Genomic DNA, 14,459 nt, shown 5'->3' with positions numbered 1-14,459 from the left:
TATACACGATCAAGATGATTAAAACATAAAATGTATTTTGTGTTCAGGATAACATTTGCAGCCTCGGACAGTAGCAGTGGAGTTTATAAGATTGGTTTTAAGGTTATTGTGAAGCCGCAGACTGGAGCTACCAAGGAAATGTACAGTAATTTTACAGCCGCAAGCATGCAGGTAAGCGGGTAATATTTTAAAATTGTTTACACCTGTTGTTAGTTTTTACCTAAAACTGCTGATGTCGGATAAAGTTGCATTAGAAGATGCGCGGTTACTTAAAGAAGTAATATGTCTACACATGTACTGTAAAAACGGCGGCAAATCCATAAATAACACATATTGAACAGTTAAGGCTTCGAACGTACACATAATAAGTGCCTACAACTGTATTTTGCTATGAATATCTTCATATAACATATGACATATTGCAGTTATGTGTATTAATTTGTTATATGTGTATGAAATTACTGCTGTGTAGTCCTTTCAATCAGTGTCATGTTATGGAATTTACACAGAAAACACGTTTAATATTCCATGCACCCCTTTAGTACACGTATCTTTCAGACGGACCTTACGAACCCGTTCTGTAAGCCTGTTGACGATGTGTGTTTCCTGCCAGACCAGACCCTCTACTTGGACAACTGCTGGCTGACCGTCGCCAAGTCTGAACTTGACACGGCCACCGCCATGGTGGAGGTCTCTGCCTTTAACCAGGCCATGCTCTCAACAACGACATCCTTCAATGTATGTATAAAATTAATCAAGTTCTACAATGGAATACTCTAAACAATGTTTTTGCCAACCTATTGACAGATACATTGCACAATTTTGTGATAAATATTTGCATTTAAATTTTGGATCTTCAAAATGTATAACCTAATAAGCCAACTACATTTCAAAAATGATAGTTCGTTGATTTTAAATCAAAGTATATTTGGTATTACAGATTGGTAGAATAAACAGCCTTCAAGGTCTGGAGAAATGTGAGTGCCTGCTTAGCTCAATCCCCCAATGTTAAGTTTCATTCGGTGCAATATCGAACGATAATAAATCGATTACTTGATCTTTAAATACGATATATGCCTAAAGATACACGTTGAACGTTGAAGGGAAGATTTTGTCGATATGCTTACACATTGATATTAAAAAACAAGTTTGAAAGCTATTCAATCATAATTATATTTTTATTAATACTGAATCTTAAGTGATAACATGCTTTCATTTGCTAATTTATTTTACTGAAATTTATTTCTTTAGACAACGGCCCTCAGAACTTGCGAGTGGTGAACAAGTCACCGACTGGTTTCAGACTGGAATGGGACCTGCCTACAAGAGAATCCTGCTATGGAAGGGCGGACATTCTGATCATCCTATCGCGGAAGGTCAGTTGATACACCATTTACAATATTTAAATACAAGGCAGCAAAGATTGTTCCAATGTGTCAGGAATATGTTTATATTTTTTATATTGTTTTTATATGTTTCTGTTTTACGACTGTGCTTTACAAAGGCATTTGCGTGTTATATGTGTTATATTTCCTGAATGTTTTTAAATCAACCAACAAAACATGTGGATATTTATATATTTAGTATATCTTATTTATATTAAAAATTCAAGACAAGGCGACGCATTTAATAGTTTGGCTGTTACCACAACAACGTTTTGCATGATACACCTGCAGTGGCAAAAATATAACTTCAATAATGGCATAGCAACGTGAACATGTATTACAGAACGCGATCGGTCAGGAAGTACTACACACGTTCTATACGCCAGGTACCAGCACGTTTTTCGACATTCTGGGACTCGACCCGGAGACTGAGTACACTCTGGGCTTGAACATTTAATCACGGGGAGGCAGTGCTCAGGAAACGGATCTTGCAGTTGTCACACGGACAGGTGTGTACATCAGACAATTAACTCAATGAAGGTTTAAAATTGTAGGAAATGGGTCTTCAAATTAGATTTGAACGTGTTTTCAAATAACGTGTCTTTTATTGTAGTCATTGTTTACTTACCAAAATAATCTACGCCAAGCAAAATGCATGAAGGAAGGAATGCCTCATAATACCTATATGAGAGTATTTTACCCCGAAACAAACACGTTTTTTTAACAGGAATGATTTTCGTATTTCAGAGAAGCAAGCGAGCGCTGGTGCCTCAACTGGTGGGATTGTTGGAGCTGTTGTTGGTAAGAATGGCGTTTTACCAATTCCGTGATAAGAATTCGCTATTCTGAAAGCATATTTAGTGTTTAATTTAAGGTAGCGCACCTCTAATGGGCACATATCCAAATATAATCTAATTAATTATTTTCTTAATCAGCATCATTTCACTGAACTACATGCAAATTTGTAGGTAGGCTTTCCATGCTTTTTAAAAAAATATACCGATTTTTTCAAAACCACCCCCACGCTCGGCTTTTGTCCAGTTTATTTTCACCCCTGGGGTATATAAAAGTTCCATAATTCATTCAAATTTCCAAATATGGACATGCAGTTGGTGTGTACAGATGCTGTAAAGGTGTTTAACGTTTAAACAAGATGACATAAGCATTCTTTTACAGACATTTATTTTTTACAAATTTTTATCTATGGAAGAGCGCCATGAAATGTAAGTGATTTCAGCCAAGTAAAAATGGGGTCGGTTAAAAGCAAAGTGTCATAAAATTCAAAATAGTATCATTTAAGTCATATTTTAAACTTAGTTTTTATAGAAACACTATATACAGCAAAAATACCAAGAAATAGAAAGATTTACCGTTTACTTTTTGAAATAAAAATAAAAATGCAACATGCATGGTTCGTATTTTCAACAGTAAATCACCCAATTTCGCCATAACGTTGTTTTAATTTTAATAATTGAAGAATGTGCATAAAAATTGCAACATATTTAACAATAAATATAGCTTATATGCCATATTAAATCAAATTACGTTAGGAAATAAATAAAACGCGTCGCAAAAAAGTATACGTCGCCGGCAGGATTCGAACCTGCGCGGGAATATCCCAAAAGATTTCTAGTCTATCGCCTTAACCACTAGGCTACGGCACCTAATAGTAGGCTCTTCAACCTTCGAAGAAATCGCGGGAAATCATTAGAGGTGCGCTACCTTAATGAACCCGTTGTTTTGCCAATCTCTATCCGATAATGTCGAAAGTTAACTTTTCTCATGACTTTAATTAACAGTGGTTAGCTATTTAGCTTGTTAAGTCTGTATAACGTAACGTACTTGTCGACTTAATACATCATTGCAAGGCTACTAATGCATTCTATATATGAATTAGGAAGTTTTATAAATAGTGCCAGGGTATTACCAGAAATTATACGAAACATATGTTAGTCATCTTGTTTTAATTGTATTAATATGTACATGCGTGATTTAAATGGTATGAACTTATCACACAGTGGTATTGGTTGTTGTTGTCATCGTTGCTGTGGTGATGGTGATACTCATCCGCCGCGGAGTGATCCGACCTGCTGAACGCGCGCGAAAGATTGGTAGAAGGATGACGCAGAGAGTTCGACAAAGCCGTATGTTCGGAGGCCAGGAACACAGTAACCCATCTTATAATGTGGGTATATGTCTATAAAGTAAATACAGTAGAATTACGAATGCATGTTGCTTTTTTATTGTCAACAATGATGTTCAACAATATGTATCATGTGTTTTCCTTTGGTGGCATGTGGTGTTGTAATTATTAATAGGTTTAAAACTGATACTGCATCTGACTGATACCAATTATTATATCAGAACCATCGAGCAAAGTCAATGGCCGCCGAAGAACTGTACCTGTACGGTGGTATGGACTTGTATGCATCCAAGTCGGTCCTTAGTCGCAAGGATATTGTGTTCGAGTCGGTAATCAAGTCCGGGCACTTTGCTCACATCTACAAAGCCAAGTATCAGGGAAATACTGTTGTGGCAAAAACACTCAAAGGTGTGCCTATTATTTCATTAATGTTTGAAGTTTAATTTTTAGTCAAATAATCAGAACCGCTTTACAAATGAACTGAAGCATAAGTGGTTTTAGTGGCGTTGCAAGTGTTCTTGTTATAAGTAGCTCATGAACCGGAACAAAATAAATCTTTCCAAATCTCTAAGCGTAGAAACCATGACGTAATTACATAATGAAAGGTTATTATTTAAATTGTTAAAATAGTAATAATTTGTATTGTAACAATAATGTTATGTATGTATCTTATATGTTGATATAGAAAACTACGCCACAAAAGATGAGTTCCTCATGAAGGCGAAGATCAACTTTTCATCCGAAAAGATTGGAGACCATCCAAATGTGTTGAAGTATCTGGGATCTGTCCTCGATGACAAGAACAGTAAGTAATGTTAAAACATTTCGCCTGCTTGTTTGGATGTACACACCGCCATGGTTAGAACTGCAGTCTACTCTTGTAAGGTCAATTATATAATTAATTCTTGCAATTGAGTTAAAATAATCGAGTTTTTCTTTTGTAAAGCAGACTGATTGATAGTTATTTCTCCAAAGATTGATCTACACATTCGATGACATGTTCTCACATGAACACTTAATGTCGTGTGCGTAACATAGGTATTCATGCGTTTAAGTGGGACCTTTTATCCTCTACGAGTACTGTGAGAACGGTACATTGAAAGAGTATCTGGTCCAACAAAAGTCCAACGTTACCACAGCGATCGAGGAAACGCTCTTCCGTATAGGACTCGACATCGCCAAGGGCATGGAGTACCTGGCTGGAAAAGGGGTATTGCAAAGAAATATAGCTAACGGGATATGCAGTAAACAATAAGATCAAGAAAAGTTTATATAATACTTGTTTATTACATACAATATTACGGTCCAGAGCAAAACTGATATGAAGTTGATGGTAACTCAAATCATTTTATTATATGGAGCCTTATATATGCGATCTAGGGAATTATCGGTATTATATTGACGCATCTCTTAATTTGATGTGTCGTTCCGTTGTTTGGAAACCATTTTTTAAATGATTTTATTATGAAATCTATATGCATTATTGTCATAAAATATTATGTATTTGTTCCAAAGTGGTATACGATGTGTGAGGACGTACACAACCAGTAAATGTATTGTCTCTTAACATTGTCGCTTCTTAATGTGACCCAATTAATCGAAATCGAACATTTAATTACTAATTGCGCTTATTGTTTCAAGATTACTCACCGACGTCTGGCGGCACGAAACATCCTGCTGACCTACTTGAACGAAGTGAAGATCTATGGATTTGGCCCGCAACCGGAAGAAGAGTATGACGGGGATGCAGAGAACGGCAAAAAGGTGAGCAAAACAACGGGGGATCGTCATGAGCAACACTATTTCGAACAACAGTCGTTTGTAATACAAGATACTCTAATGTCCACATAGCATGTTATCCTAAATTATGGGTTTGCTATTTATTCTATGTATGACTCTTAAGTGGATTTTGCTTTTTTTATTGACATACATTTGTTAATTTGTATTTCTGATTTGTAATTTTAGTTCCATTGGTATTAAAAACAATATTTGTGCTTTCATCAAAGGAGAGAATTCCAATCAAGTGGATGGCGCCCGAGTGCATGGCGGTAACGAAAGATGCAGACGAGAAAAGTGACGTGTGGTCGTTTGGTGTGGTCCTCTGGGAAGTGTTTTCTATGGGTAAGGCAACTAACTTGCCTATTATGCGGATAAAACCAAGTTAACTGTAAATTGTGTGTAGAATTAAATTTGGTTGTAGAAACATTAATGCATTGCGCACATATTTTATTCACCTAAATGATAACACGAATCAAATCAATACTTTCAAGGTATATAGTCAAATAAAAACTCATGCACTATCACATGCGAACGTTTAATGATTACAAAAACACATTGTATACAAGACTGTTTTATGTCAATATTTACCTCGCCAATGTCGTGAGTGTACTTTCATCATCAGGAGAGACCCCTTACGAGAACGTGAGAAGCCGAGATCTTCCAGACAGACTGAAAAAGGGTATTCTTCTGCAGAAACCGGAGCATTGCGATGAAGTGTTCGTACATCGTCATTGTTTGTGTTATTTGTTCCTTTATTTATGTGGTGTTAACATTTTTGCTTATTATCTCATATTAAACATAATGTTTCTTTATGTTGTGTGCTCAGGGAGATTTCATGATAGGCGTACATTTTTATATCTGATTGAATATTGAGTTGCGTAATGATAAAAATAGTTATCATTGGTATTTTGCTTACACATGCGGTAGGAATTTATAATAATATATTATGACCACTACTGTAAGTATTCAGTTTGGGTTCTGATAAGAAAGCATGGTATGAGAAGAACATTGACGATACGTTAAGGTGATTTCTTGGTTATTCAGGTGGTACGGCGTGATGACCAAATGCTGGGCTTATCAACCAAAGAAGAGACCAACATTTGGTAAAATCAGAAACGAGTTGGACACCATGTTTGTTGCCTCCCCTGGCGATGACTACTACTACTATAAGCGCTAACAGAGTGATTGTATTGGTGCAAGAGTATTTCTACAGACTCAATCATTTATATTAACACTCATGATATGAACTACCGGAATTAGAAAAGAAAGTATAGAAGAAACGTTGTTTGAAAATATATGCCTTTCATATAATTTCATACTAATATATGATATAGCCTTGTTTGTGCATGCGTTGTCGGTAACTATGTAACTAATGTTCAAATGAAACGAGTGTGAACGTGAAGATTTTGTTACAGCATGGCTTCATATTTGAAATTTGTTCATTCTTTTTGGTTATATGCTATCTGATGATGTTTAAATATACGTTTACATTGTTTTGTTACATAATTTTACTTATGGGGGTAAATTGCGCTAACATCTCGGCATTTTTGAAGAAATCCTTTATTACTCATTTAAGAAGAACTTGTTTTGATAAAAAAAATTGTTCTTTTGGATTATAAAATTATAGTATTCAGTTTGATTATTATGGCATTTTATTTAATATAAAAGTGATTAGTATTTTATGCATTTGAGAGGCCAAGTGTGGTTGTGTGTTGTAGGGAATGTTTTTTAAAGGAATGAAAAAAAAACAAGACAAATAATTGTTTTAACCGTAACCGTTAATATTGAGAATACATCTAAAACATAGCACCTGATGTAGAACTAAATATTATTGTTACACATTATTGCTAAGTTTACACTTAAGTGTGTGTTTGTACTAAATCTATATTACAATAAACCATTTATGTTACGCTAAATCATTAAAGCTTCGCAGTAATTGTTATGTAAGACTGAATATTTATACCTAGCAGTAATAGTAATGTCATACGTAACAAATGCACTAACATTCATGTTACACTAAAACGAGTATGTTACTCTACAACATTATCTTACAATGCAACACGCATGCAAGACTATTTACAAATATTAATTGGACTGCGTTTAGCGAGACGTCTGATATGTTTGTTTTTCTGCACACGCGTAATTAACCATTTTATGAGTTTATTTCTCAGTTTACTTCACAATCGTCTTCGTAACCTGCTGGCTTAAGTTGTGTTTTATTCAGCTTCGCAGTTTGTAGCACGTTCTCATTGTGTAATCACTTCATTTTTAGCTATAATACTATAATAAAATATATAACATAATCATGAAGTTGTCGTTCTCTATTTCTATTTCTTAATAAATAAAACATAACGATGAAAATCAGGTACATGTGCAGCCATAGGCGCTATCACTATCGTGAACACATATAAACGGCGACATACATCTACGTTCAGCCCCCGATACACTGTACTGGTATACTTGCCTAAGCCATAAAGTAAGTTTCTAGAACATGCCGATTGTCGTAGTAAGCATGTTAATGTTCTCAAAGAAATCAAAACAACGTCAAACATCGAACCGGGTTCATGATATCTGAGGGGTTTTTTCGCGTCAACGCGGCGTTTTCACCCCGTTCTAAGAGTTTTCATTGTTTTCATAATCCTCGGTGCTCACGTTGCGTTACGTCACGGAGTTCCCTCTTCCTGTATTCTCGACTAAACTGCGATCTCGACGTTTTAACTACTACTGCCCTACCACAATACAGTGTCTGCGCTGTGTGTACTGTAAATAATTTTGTTCCAGACATGAGTGTCTACGCTTTAAGTTGTGATGACTCATTTTGGTTTTTATGTAATTGCTAGCCCAGTGTTGTGTCTAAATTTCTGAATGTCGTGGCTTTGAGAAGCATTTACGAGATCATATTCCAGAAGCCCAATATCTAACTTTGTTGCGTTGACGATGTGGCGATGTGCAATAATTCAGTCGTGTTGAAGTACGACGCCAACTAATCTGAGAGGCTCAGGGTCGATTATCAATTCTCTAGACATTATCTTATAACATATATATATATATATATATATATATATATATATATATATATATATATATATATATATATATATATATATTGTGACACAAAATATAAAAGGTTAAGTGTAATTCAAAAGCAATAAAAAGGTTTACAATATTAATACAACCGAATTAAAATTTAATTGGTAGATGGTATCTTTTTTTGCATTGTTAAAGTTGCATTTTATTTTGCCATTTATGGACTCGTTTAATTCGAAAAATACAACTTAATTCCGCTCATATTTTTGAAGTTTTCAAATTGAACATATAATGCTTACTTTGAATGACACATATTGGGTTATCGCTCCATTGACCTTTGCCTTGGCATGTTAGTTTGTTATCACCCTGAATAAAATATCCGGTACTACACTCCACTTCAATTACAGCCCCATAATTTGTATATGTGCCGATTACTCTTCCTTTTGAAACATCCATCTTTCCACAATCTAAGAAAATCAGTAAAGGGATATAACATGTTCGCATACATATAAAAAAATAATTGCATACGTAAATTTAATGAGGTCAGTGCTTTTCTTCAGATTTTTTGTAATGTATTTTAGTTGCATGTATGGATATGTGCCAGTCGGTATCATACTTTTAAACATGTTTTTAGATGTGGTTGTAACAAAGTCATATGTATTTTATTTTTGTGTCAAAAACAATTGTTTAATTAAGCAAAATTAATTATATAAAAACACCACATATATATATATATATATATATATATATATATATATTGCTTACCAATCTGTGAACATGTAACATTATCACTCCATCCAGTTGTAGTACACGTGATGACACTTGTCCTTTTAAGTTGAAACCCACGTCACAACTGATAACAGCTGTAGAATTTAGGGACGTTGAAGTACTTATCGTCACATTCGCATTTGGTATGGCTGGTCTGCCGCAATCTGTTCGGAATGACAAAATAAAACAAGGAAAATCCTTAGTTTATTAAAAATATTTATAATTTGAGTTTTGTGATTTTTAAACTGAGGCGATGGAAGAGCGAAACAAAATAAATCACGTTTAACACCGATTGACAAAACTACTCATTTATTTCGAAGAAAGCTTTTTTTATTTCAAAATAAATACAATAACATTTGTTTCAGTTTATGATACAAATGTTCATGCAAATAATCAAGTTTTAAATTCAATTATAACTATGTTTGAATTTATTTACATAGGAATATTTACAAGTGAATTTCATCATTAACATTACTGTCAAAACCTTTTTACGTTCTCATAAGTACACGTTCTATAAATAATATACCAAGTCGCCTTGAAAATTATAAATTAATTGCAAGTTTGCCACCTTTTGTTTATATCGTATTTGTTTTTTTCCGTAAGTTCGGGTGTTTCGTTAAACAAAAAAGACTAAAAACGTTCACCTCATTTACATATGCTAAAATAAAAAATCTTGAACCATGTTTTCTGTTCAGATGTTTTTGCCGAGATATGAATAATTCCTGCACATAAAATAAACTAAGCTTGGTCCAATAATGCTACGAACATAACATTCAATTCCTACCGATATGGAATTCTGACCATGTCACTTACCCGAAGGGTCGCATATCGGGTTGCCGGACCACAAGCCGTTTCTAAGACAAGTGATGACTGAATCGCCAGACATAATATAACCATTTTCACACGACACACTAACAACTGTATTGACAGATGTTACTGATGAATTTACTAAGCCTTTCATGGGCGTCGGGTCCCCACAATCTGTAAAATAACGGGACATTATATCGCCATAATTTGAACTTTAGTCTAGTGTAGGCTCATTAAATCGAAATGAATTAAAGTTACCGAACGTTTTTCAGTTTATGCTGCTAACCGGGCAGTTAGCTTAACCATATAGTTTCATGGTCATCAGTTTTAATGTGCAAATTATGCACTTTGATTTTTACGCTTAAATCATGTACAATTCAACTTACCAATCAGTTCACATTTCGGTACATGCGTTTGATTCCAAACCCCAGAAGCCTCACATTTCACGGTCCAAACACCAAGTGGAGTGAAATCTGGTTTGCATCTGACATCTGCCATATGCCCATATGTGGTCACATTTGCAATGTTTATGGTCATATTTGAAATGAACAGGACGCCACAGTCTGTAATGTAGACCATTTAAAAACAAACAAGAGGTCTTCAGCAATTTATCATATTGGTACGATTCGAAATACATTAAAAGGTAGGTGTTTAAAGAAAGGTGTTATATTTGTTATAAGTATTATTATATCTTACCAACAATAATGCAATTCGGGTTGTCACTCCAAGTTCTGTCACTCTGGCAGTGTATGACGGAATTGCCAGTTAACGTGAAACCTGTATTACACGACACCGAAAGAACATCGTCTAAGAACCGTGATGTCCCGTTTACGATGCCGTTATCTGGGGTTGGATCATCACACTCTGCATTGTTAGTAGAAGATTGTGGAATGAATGTAATTATGTTTTCCGAACGTCAATGCTACATATAATAATTGATACATACTTGAATATAAAAATAATGCCGTTTACTAACATTATTTCTTTAAAAAATGAATAACTAAGTATTACCTATTAAAATACACGAGGGAGAACCTGTCCACTCTCCATTCAGTTGGCAAACACGTAACGAATCGCCAATCAGTTGTCGACCATAGTTACATTCCACCTGAACCACAGTTCCAACTGTCGATGTTGTGTCGTTAACACTTCCATTAGATATCGCAGCGACACCACAGTCTGTTACATATAAAAATATAATTATTTTAAGTTAATACTTGTAATAATACAATCGTCAAAGATGCCATTCAAATATTGTTGATTATAAAAGTATTAGGATATAACAACAGGTGTATTTGTATTACAAATGCATTAACTTCATTACGAAAGGAAGCTCATATATGCACGCTAGTACAGAATCATCAATTTTAATTTAGTTCATTGATTACCAAGATAAGCTGATAAACAAGTGTATAACTACTTTTATTGGTAGATGGACGGCTGGTAAAATAACGATCATGTTTTTTTTTATGAAAAAATATTTATCAAACTCATAGAAAACTTTTTGGATCAACATGTTTATTTAAAATGTAATAATGTAATAATATCTTACGAATGAGTTCACATTGAGGGACGTGCGTGTAATTCCAAACGCCGCTAGCTTCACATCTCACAGTCCATAAACCACGTGGAGTGAAGTCAGGTTTGCAGCTGACAAGTGCTATCTCTCCGTAGGTAGTTTTGTTACCGACGTCTATCGTCATATTGACAATATTAAGTTCTTTGCAGTCTGTAAAAAAGAAAATTTTAAATTCAGCATCTACATTTCCCTTTAAATTTGTGTATTTTAATTCATCCATTTTCGTATTACTTTTTTATCAATGATATATACAGCGGATAATATTGCAACTGTTGCAACGTGGTCTCCTCTTAACGGGATATCCAAATAATAAAGAAAAGCCTTTCAAAAACGATACTGAGAAATTGTCATTGCGTCACCTTGATGGCTTGTTAAGGGCGCACTTATCAGTGGTTGTGTTATTTTATTATGCGTGGGTTAAATACGAAATTCGCATATGCGTTTTCCTTGTTTACTAATAAGATAACATCTTACCCACAACGGTGCATACTGGATAATCAGTCCAAGTACTGTTACTCTGACATCGTATGATGGAATTTCCAGATAAAGCAAAACCAGTTTTACACGACACGTGGAGAACGGCATCGAGGTAGTGCGATGTCCCGTTGGTGGCGCCATTAATTGGCGTAGGATTACCGCAATCTGCAGTATTTAAAGAGTTTGAATTCGATTAGTATATACATTTTTTTAAATAAATAAGAATTGTGTGAAACGGAATGTTTAGGACATAAGGCTGTAAGAAAACATACATTTTTAAGGAAAACTATTCATAAAGCAATGCTTTAAATGGTGTATACACATCACCGCAATATAATAATGAAATTCATTATGTTTTAACTGAAACTTCTTTAAATATGATAAATACAAAACTGGATAGTAATACCTATCAAAGAACAAAATGGGGTATTAGTCCAATTTCCGTTTTCTTGGCAAACAATAACTGAGTCCCCGACTAGTTTTCGACCATATTCACACACGACGCTTACAACAGATCCAACGCTTGAAGAGGTGTGGTTGACCTCACCAAATGAAACCGTTGGGTCCCCACAGTCTGGAACATAATTATACCAGTGGAATCTTCAACTTATATCAGGCTTTGCTTCTTGTTTTTCATGTTAATAATTAATAATGGTGTGGTGTGTTTCAATACAATTGTTATACTACATGCATGCCTTTCTAATAAACTGCAATGTTAATTAATTGTAACAAACATTTGCATTTTTTGTCTTTTGATATATCAATACATAATGTCTAACGGACCTGTACATGTAACAGCCATATCCTTGCTGTGGTTACAGTTGTCGAACGTGTCATAGTGGCACTCATTGATGTTGGAATTGTTCACGCCACATACCATATTATCTATAAAAATCGGCCCAGTTCCCTCGTGCAATGATGTTTGGAATGCCTTAGCAGGACTGGGAAGAAACGATAAAACCTTATCATGCATTACCTAACAGCGAATGCTTCATAATTATGATTTACGCTTATTTTGTTTAAACTTAATACAAATGACTTTCCCGTACTAGAAATAGTGAAAAGTATTGCCTAAGCATTTATAACAATGTAACCGAAAACATATGTACTTAAAAAATAACTTAAACCTACGGATAGCCCATCATTCTGCATATAACGTCAGCTTCCTCTTTTCCAAAGCTGTCACTGCATACTGTACCCCAGGTGTCTAATACTTTGATCTCAACTCTACCACTAGTAGATTTACTTCCATTTGCAAGTCGAATGTCCTGTACTGAAAGTGGCCGACCTGAAACCATTCGGTTGTTTGTTAATTATATACACAATCACGCCTTATTGATATTTGATGACATAGTCATATGCTATACTCGCAGAGGAGAAAAACAAACGGTACTTGGTTCTTTAATATTAAAGATAGATGTATATACAAAAGAAATATGAACTCTTTGTTGCATAATTTACTCCAAGTAATGAACACAATTAAATATCCTCCATAAAATATGAGTTATAAAGTTTATAAAGTTTACTCTACTTTTTTATGAGTTATAAAGTTTACATGTTGTCTTTATCGTAGTTTTATCGGCTTGATTTTCAGATTAAATAGGGTAAGGTCGGATTAAATAGTAAACGGGGAAACAATCACAGTGCAACAACATGCTTTAAAACACTAATGTTAACACTTATATAATTTTAATTTGCTGACTAGGTCATGGTTAAAATATCGTTTTAAATCTCGGCTGTACATTGATATGATTGAATAAGGACATGCTTCATTGTTCCCACAGCATGGTGCAGTACAGTACATAGACTACAATACCCCAGAACAAGAACTAAAAACAAATTCGTTTTCAATACGGATTTCAACATATTTGCAAGTTGGCTTATATATGTTTAATCGTGACTTACGGTATTCCAGACATTCACCAATTGTCGTCCATACTTTTTCGGTACATGTCATGCGCAGCAACCCGACGTACGTTCTGTAATATTCGCAGTTTGCATACAAGCTTGTCCCGTTGTAATTGAAGTACCCAACGCCCCAAAATGCGATATCAGGTTGCCCACATTCTGGAAATTGATTAAATCATACATACATACGTAATATAATTATTCACCATCATTCAAACGCATTGATTATTCATCCGACTCGTCAATATGTTAACTTTTTAGGTCAAACAATGTACAATAACTGCAAGGTCATGTGAAACAATGTAACATGCCGTTGCAAAGTAAGGACACATCCTGTCTGTGAGTGCATTGGCCATTCTTTATGTATTTGCACTGGCTGAGAGAGGTTTCATTGCCATCACAATGAAGTTGATCTACGTGAACGGGACCGGAGCCTTCACCATACCTTGCACCCGTGAAAAACACCGCTGCTCTATAACTATAAAAATATCATCGTTAGTAAGTTTTCAATTATTTCAATTATTGATAGTTTTACGAATTCTTAAATATATTGATGATAAAAAGATGGAACCATCAGTCAAGCTAA

At 34.7% G+C, this 14,459-nt stretch overlaps 3 protein-coding genes and 1 non-coding gene across 4 annotated transcripts in view; 2 read left to right on the top strand and 2 right to left on the bottom strand.

The window, feature by feature from the left end:
* Positions 1-3,494, top strand: part of LOC127873517 (uncharacterized) — a 73,924-nt gene extending 70,430 nt beyond the window's left edge. Inside the window, exons 16-22 of the mRNA XM_052417399.1 lie at positions 48-171; positions 559-738; positions 941-977; positions 1,252-1,376; positions 1,729-1,894; positions 2,133-2,186; positions 3,404-3,494. Of these exons, the coding sequence (XP_052273359.1) occupies positions 48-171; positions 559-738; positions 941-977; positions 1,252-1,376; positions 1,729-1,842 (580 nt within the window). The 3' untranslated portion in view covers positions 1,843-1,894; positions 2,133-2,186; positions 3,404-3,494. The remainder of the gene's footprint in view (positions 1-47; positions 172-558; positions 739-940; positions 978-1,251; positions 1,377-1,728; positions 1,895-2,132; positions 2,187-3,403) is intronic.
* Positions 2,115-5,693, top strand: LOC127872125 (tyrosine-protein kinase CSK-like). The gene is made up of 6 exons (XM_052415451.1): positions 2,115-2,186; positions 3,750-3,936; positions 4,214-4,333; positions 4,584-4,738; positions 5,170-5,292; positions 5,535-5,693. The coding sequence occupies exons 1-6, from the start codon at positions 2,115-2,117 to the stop codon at positions 5,691-5,693; spliced, it is 816 nt and encodes a 271-aa protein (XP_052271411.1).
* Trnas-aga (transfer RNA serine (anticodon AGA)) lies at positions 2,968-3,049 on the bottom strand. The gene has a single exon. It is a non-coding gene; the product is annotated as a tRNA-Ser (tRNA).
* A 4,214-nt stretch (positions 5,694-9,907) lies between the features above and the next one.
* LOC127872123 (CUB and sushi domain-containing protein 1-like) lies at positions 9,908-12,845 on the bottom strand. Its single transcript, XM_052415450.1, has 8 exons — positions 12,755-12,845; positions 12,372-12,539; positions 11,963-12,130; positions 11,462-11,638; positions 10,921-11,088; positions 10,606-10,773; positions 10,296-10,472; positions 9,908-10,083 (listed from the first exon to the last, which is right to left on the bottom strand). The coding sequence occupies exons 1-8, from the start codon at positions 12,843-12,845 to the stop codon at positions 9,908-9,910; spliced, it is 1,293 nt and encodes a 430-aa protein (XP_052271410.1).
* Between the last annotated feature and the right edge of the window lie 1,614 nt (positions 12,846-14,459).

Source organism: Dreissena polymorpha, chromosome 3 (assembly GCF_020536995.1).
Source record: "Dreissena polymorpha isolate Duluth1 chromosome 3, UMN_Dpol_1.0, whole genome shotgun sequence".
Lineage (NCBI taxonomy): Eukaryota > Metazoa > Mollusca > Bivalvia > Myida > Dreissenidae > Dreissena > Dreissena polymorpha.
This window is presented reverse-complemented; position numbering and strand designations above follow the sequence as displayed.

What these genes read in the sequence shown, in the direction of transcription:
- LOC127872123 (XM_052415450.1), bottom strand. Translation starts at nt 12,845, where the DNA reads ATGGTATGTGGCGTGAACAATTCCAACATCAATGAGTGCCACTATGAC. An exon ending in CAAGGATATGGCTGTTACAT is followed by an intron (nt 12,540 to 12,754) that starts GTACAGGTCCGT and finishes ATTATGTTCCAG; the next exon opens with ACTGTGGGGACCCAACGGTT. An exon ending in CCCATTTTGTTCTTTGATAG is followed by an intron (nt 12,131 to 12,371) that starts GTATTACTATCC and finishes TAAATACTGCAG; the next exon opens with ATTGCGGTAATCCTACGCCA.
- LOC127872125 (XM_052415451.1), top strand. Translation starts at nt 2,115, where the DNA reads ATGATTTTCGTATTTCAGAGAAGCAAGCGAGCGCTGGTGCCTCAACTG. An exon ending in TGTCCTCGATGACAAGAACA is followed by an intron (nt 4,334 to 4,583) that starts GTAAGTAATGTT and finishes CATGCGTTTAAG; the next exon opens with TGGGACCTTTTATCCTCTAC. An exon ending in AGTACCTGGCTGGAAAAGGG is followed by an intron (nt 4,739 to 5,169) that starts GTATTGCAAAGA and finishes TATTGTTTCAAG; the next exon opens with ATTACTCACCGACGTCTGGC.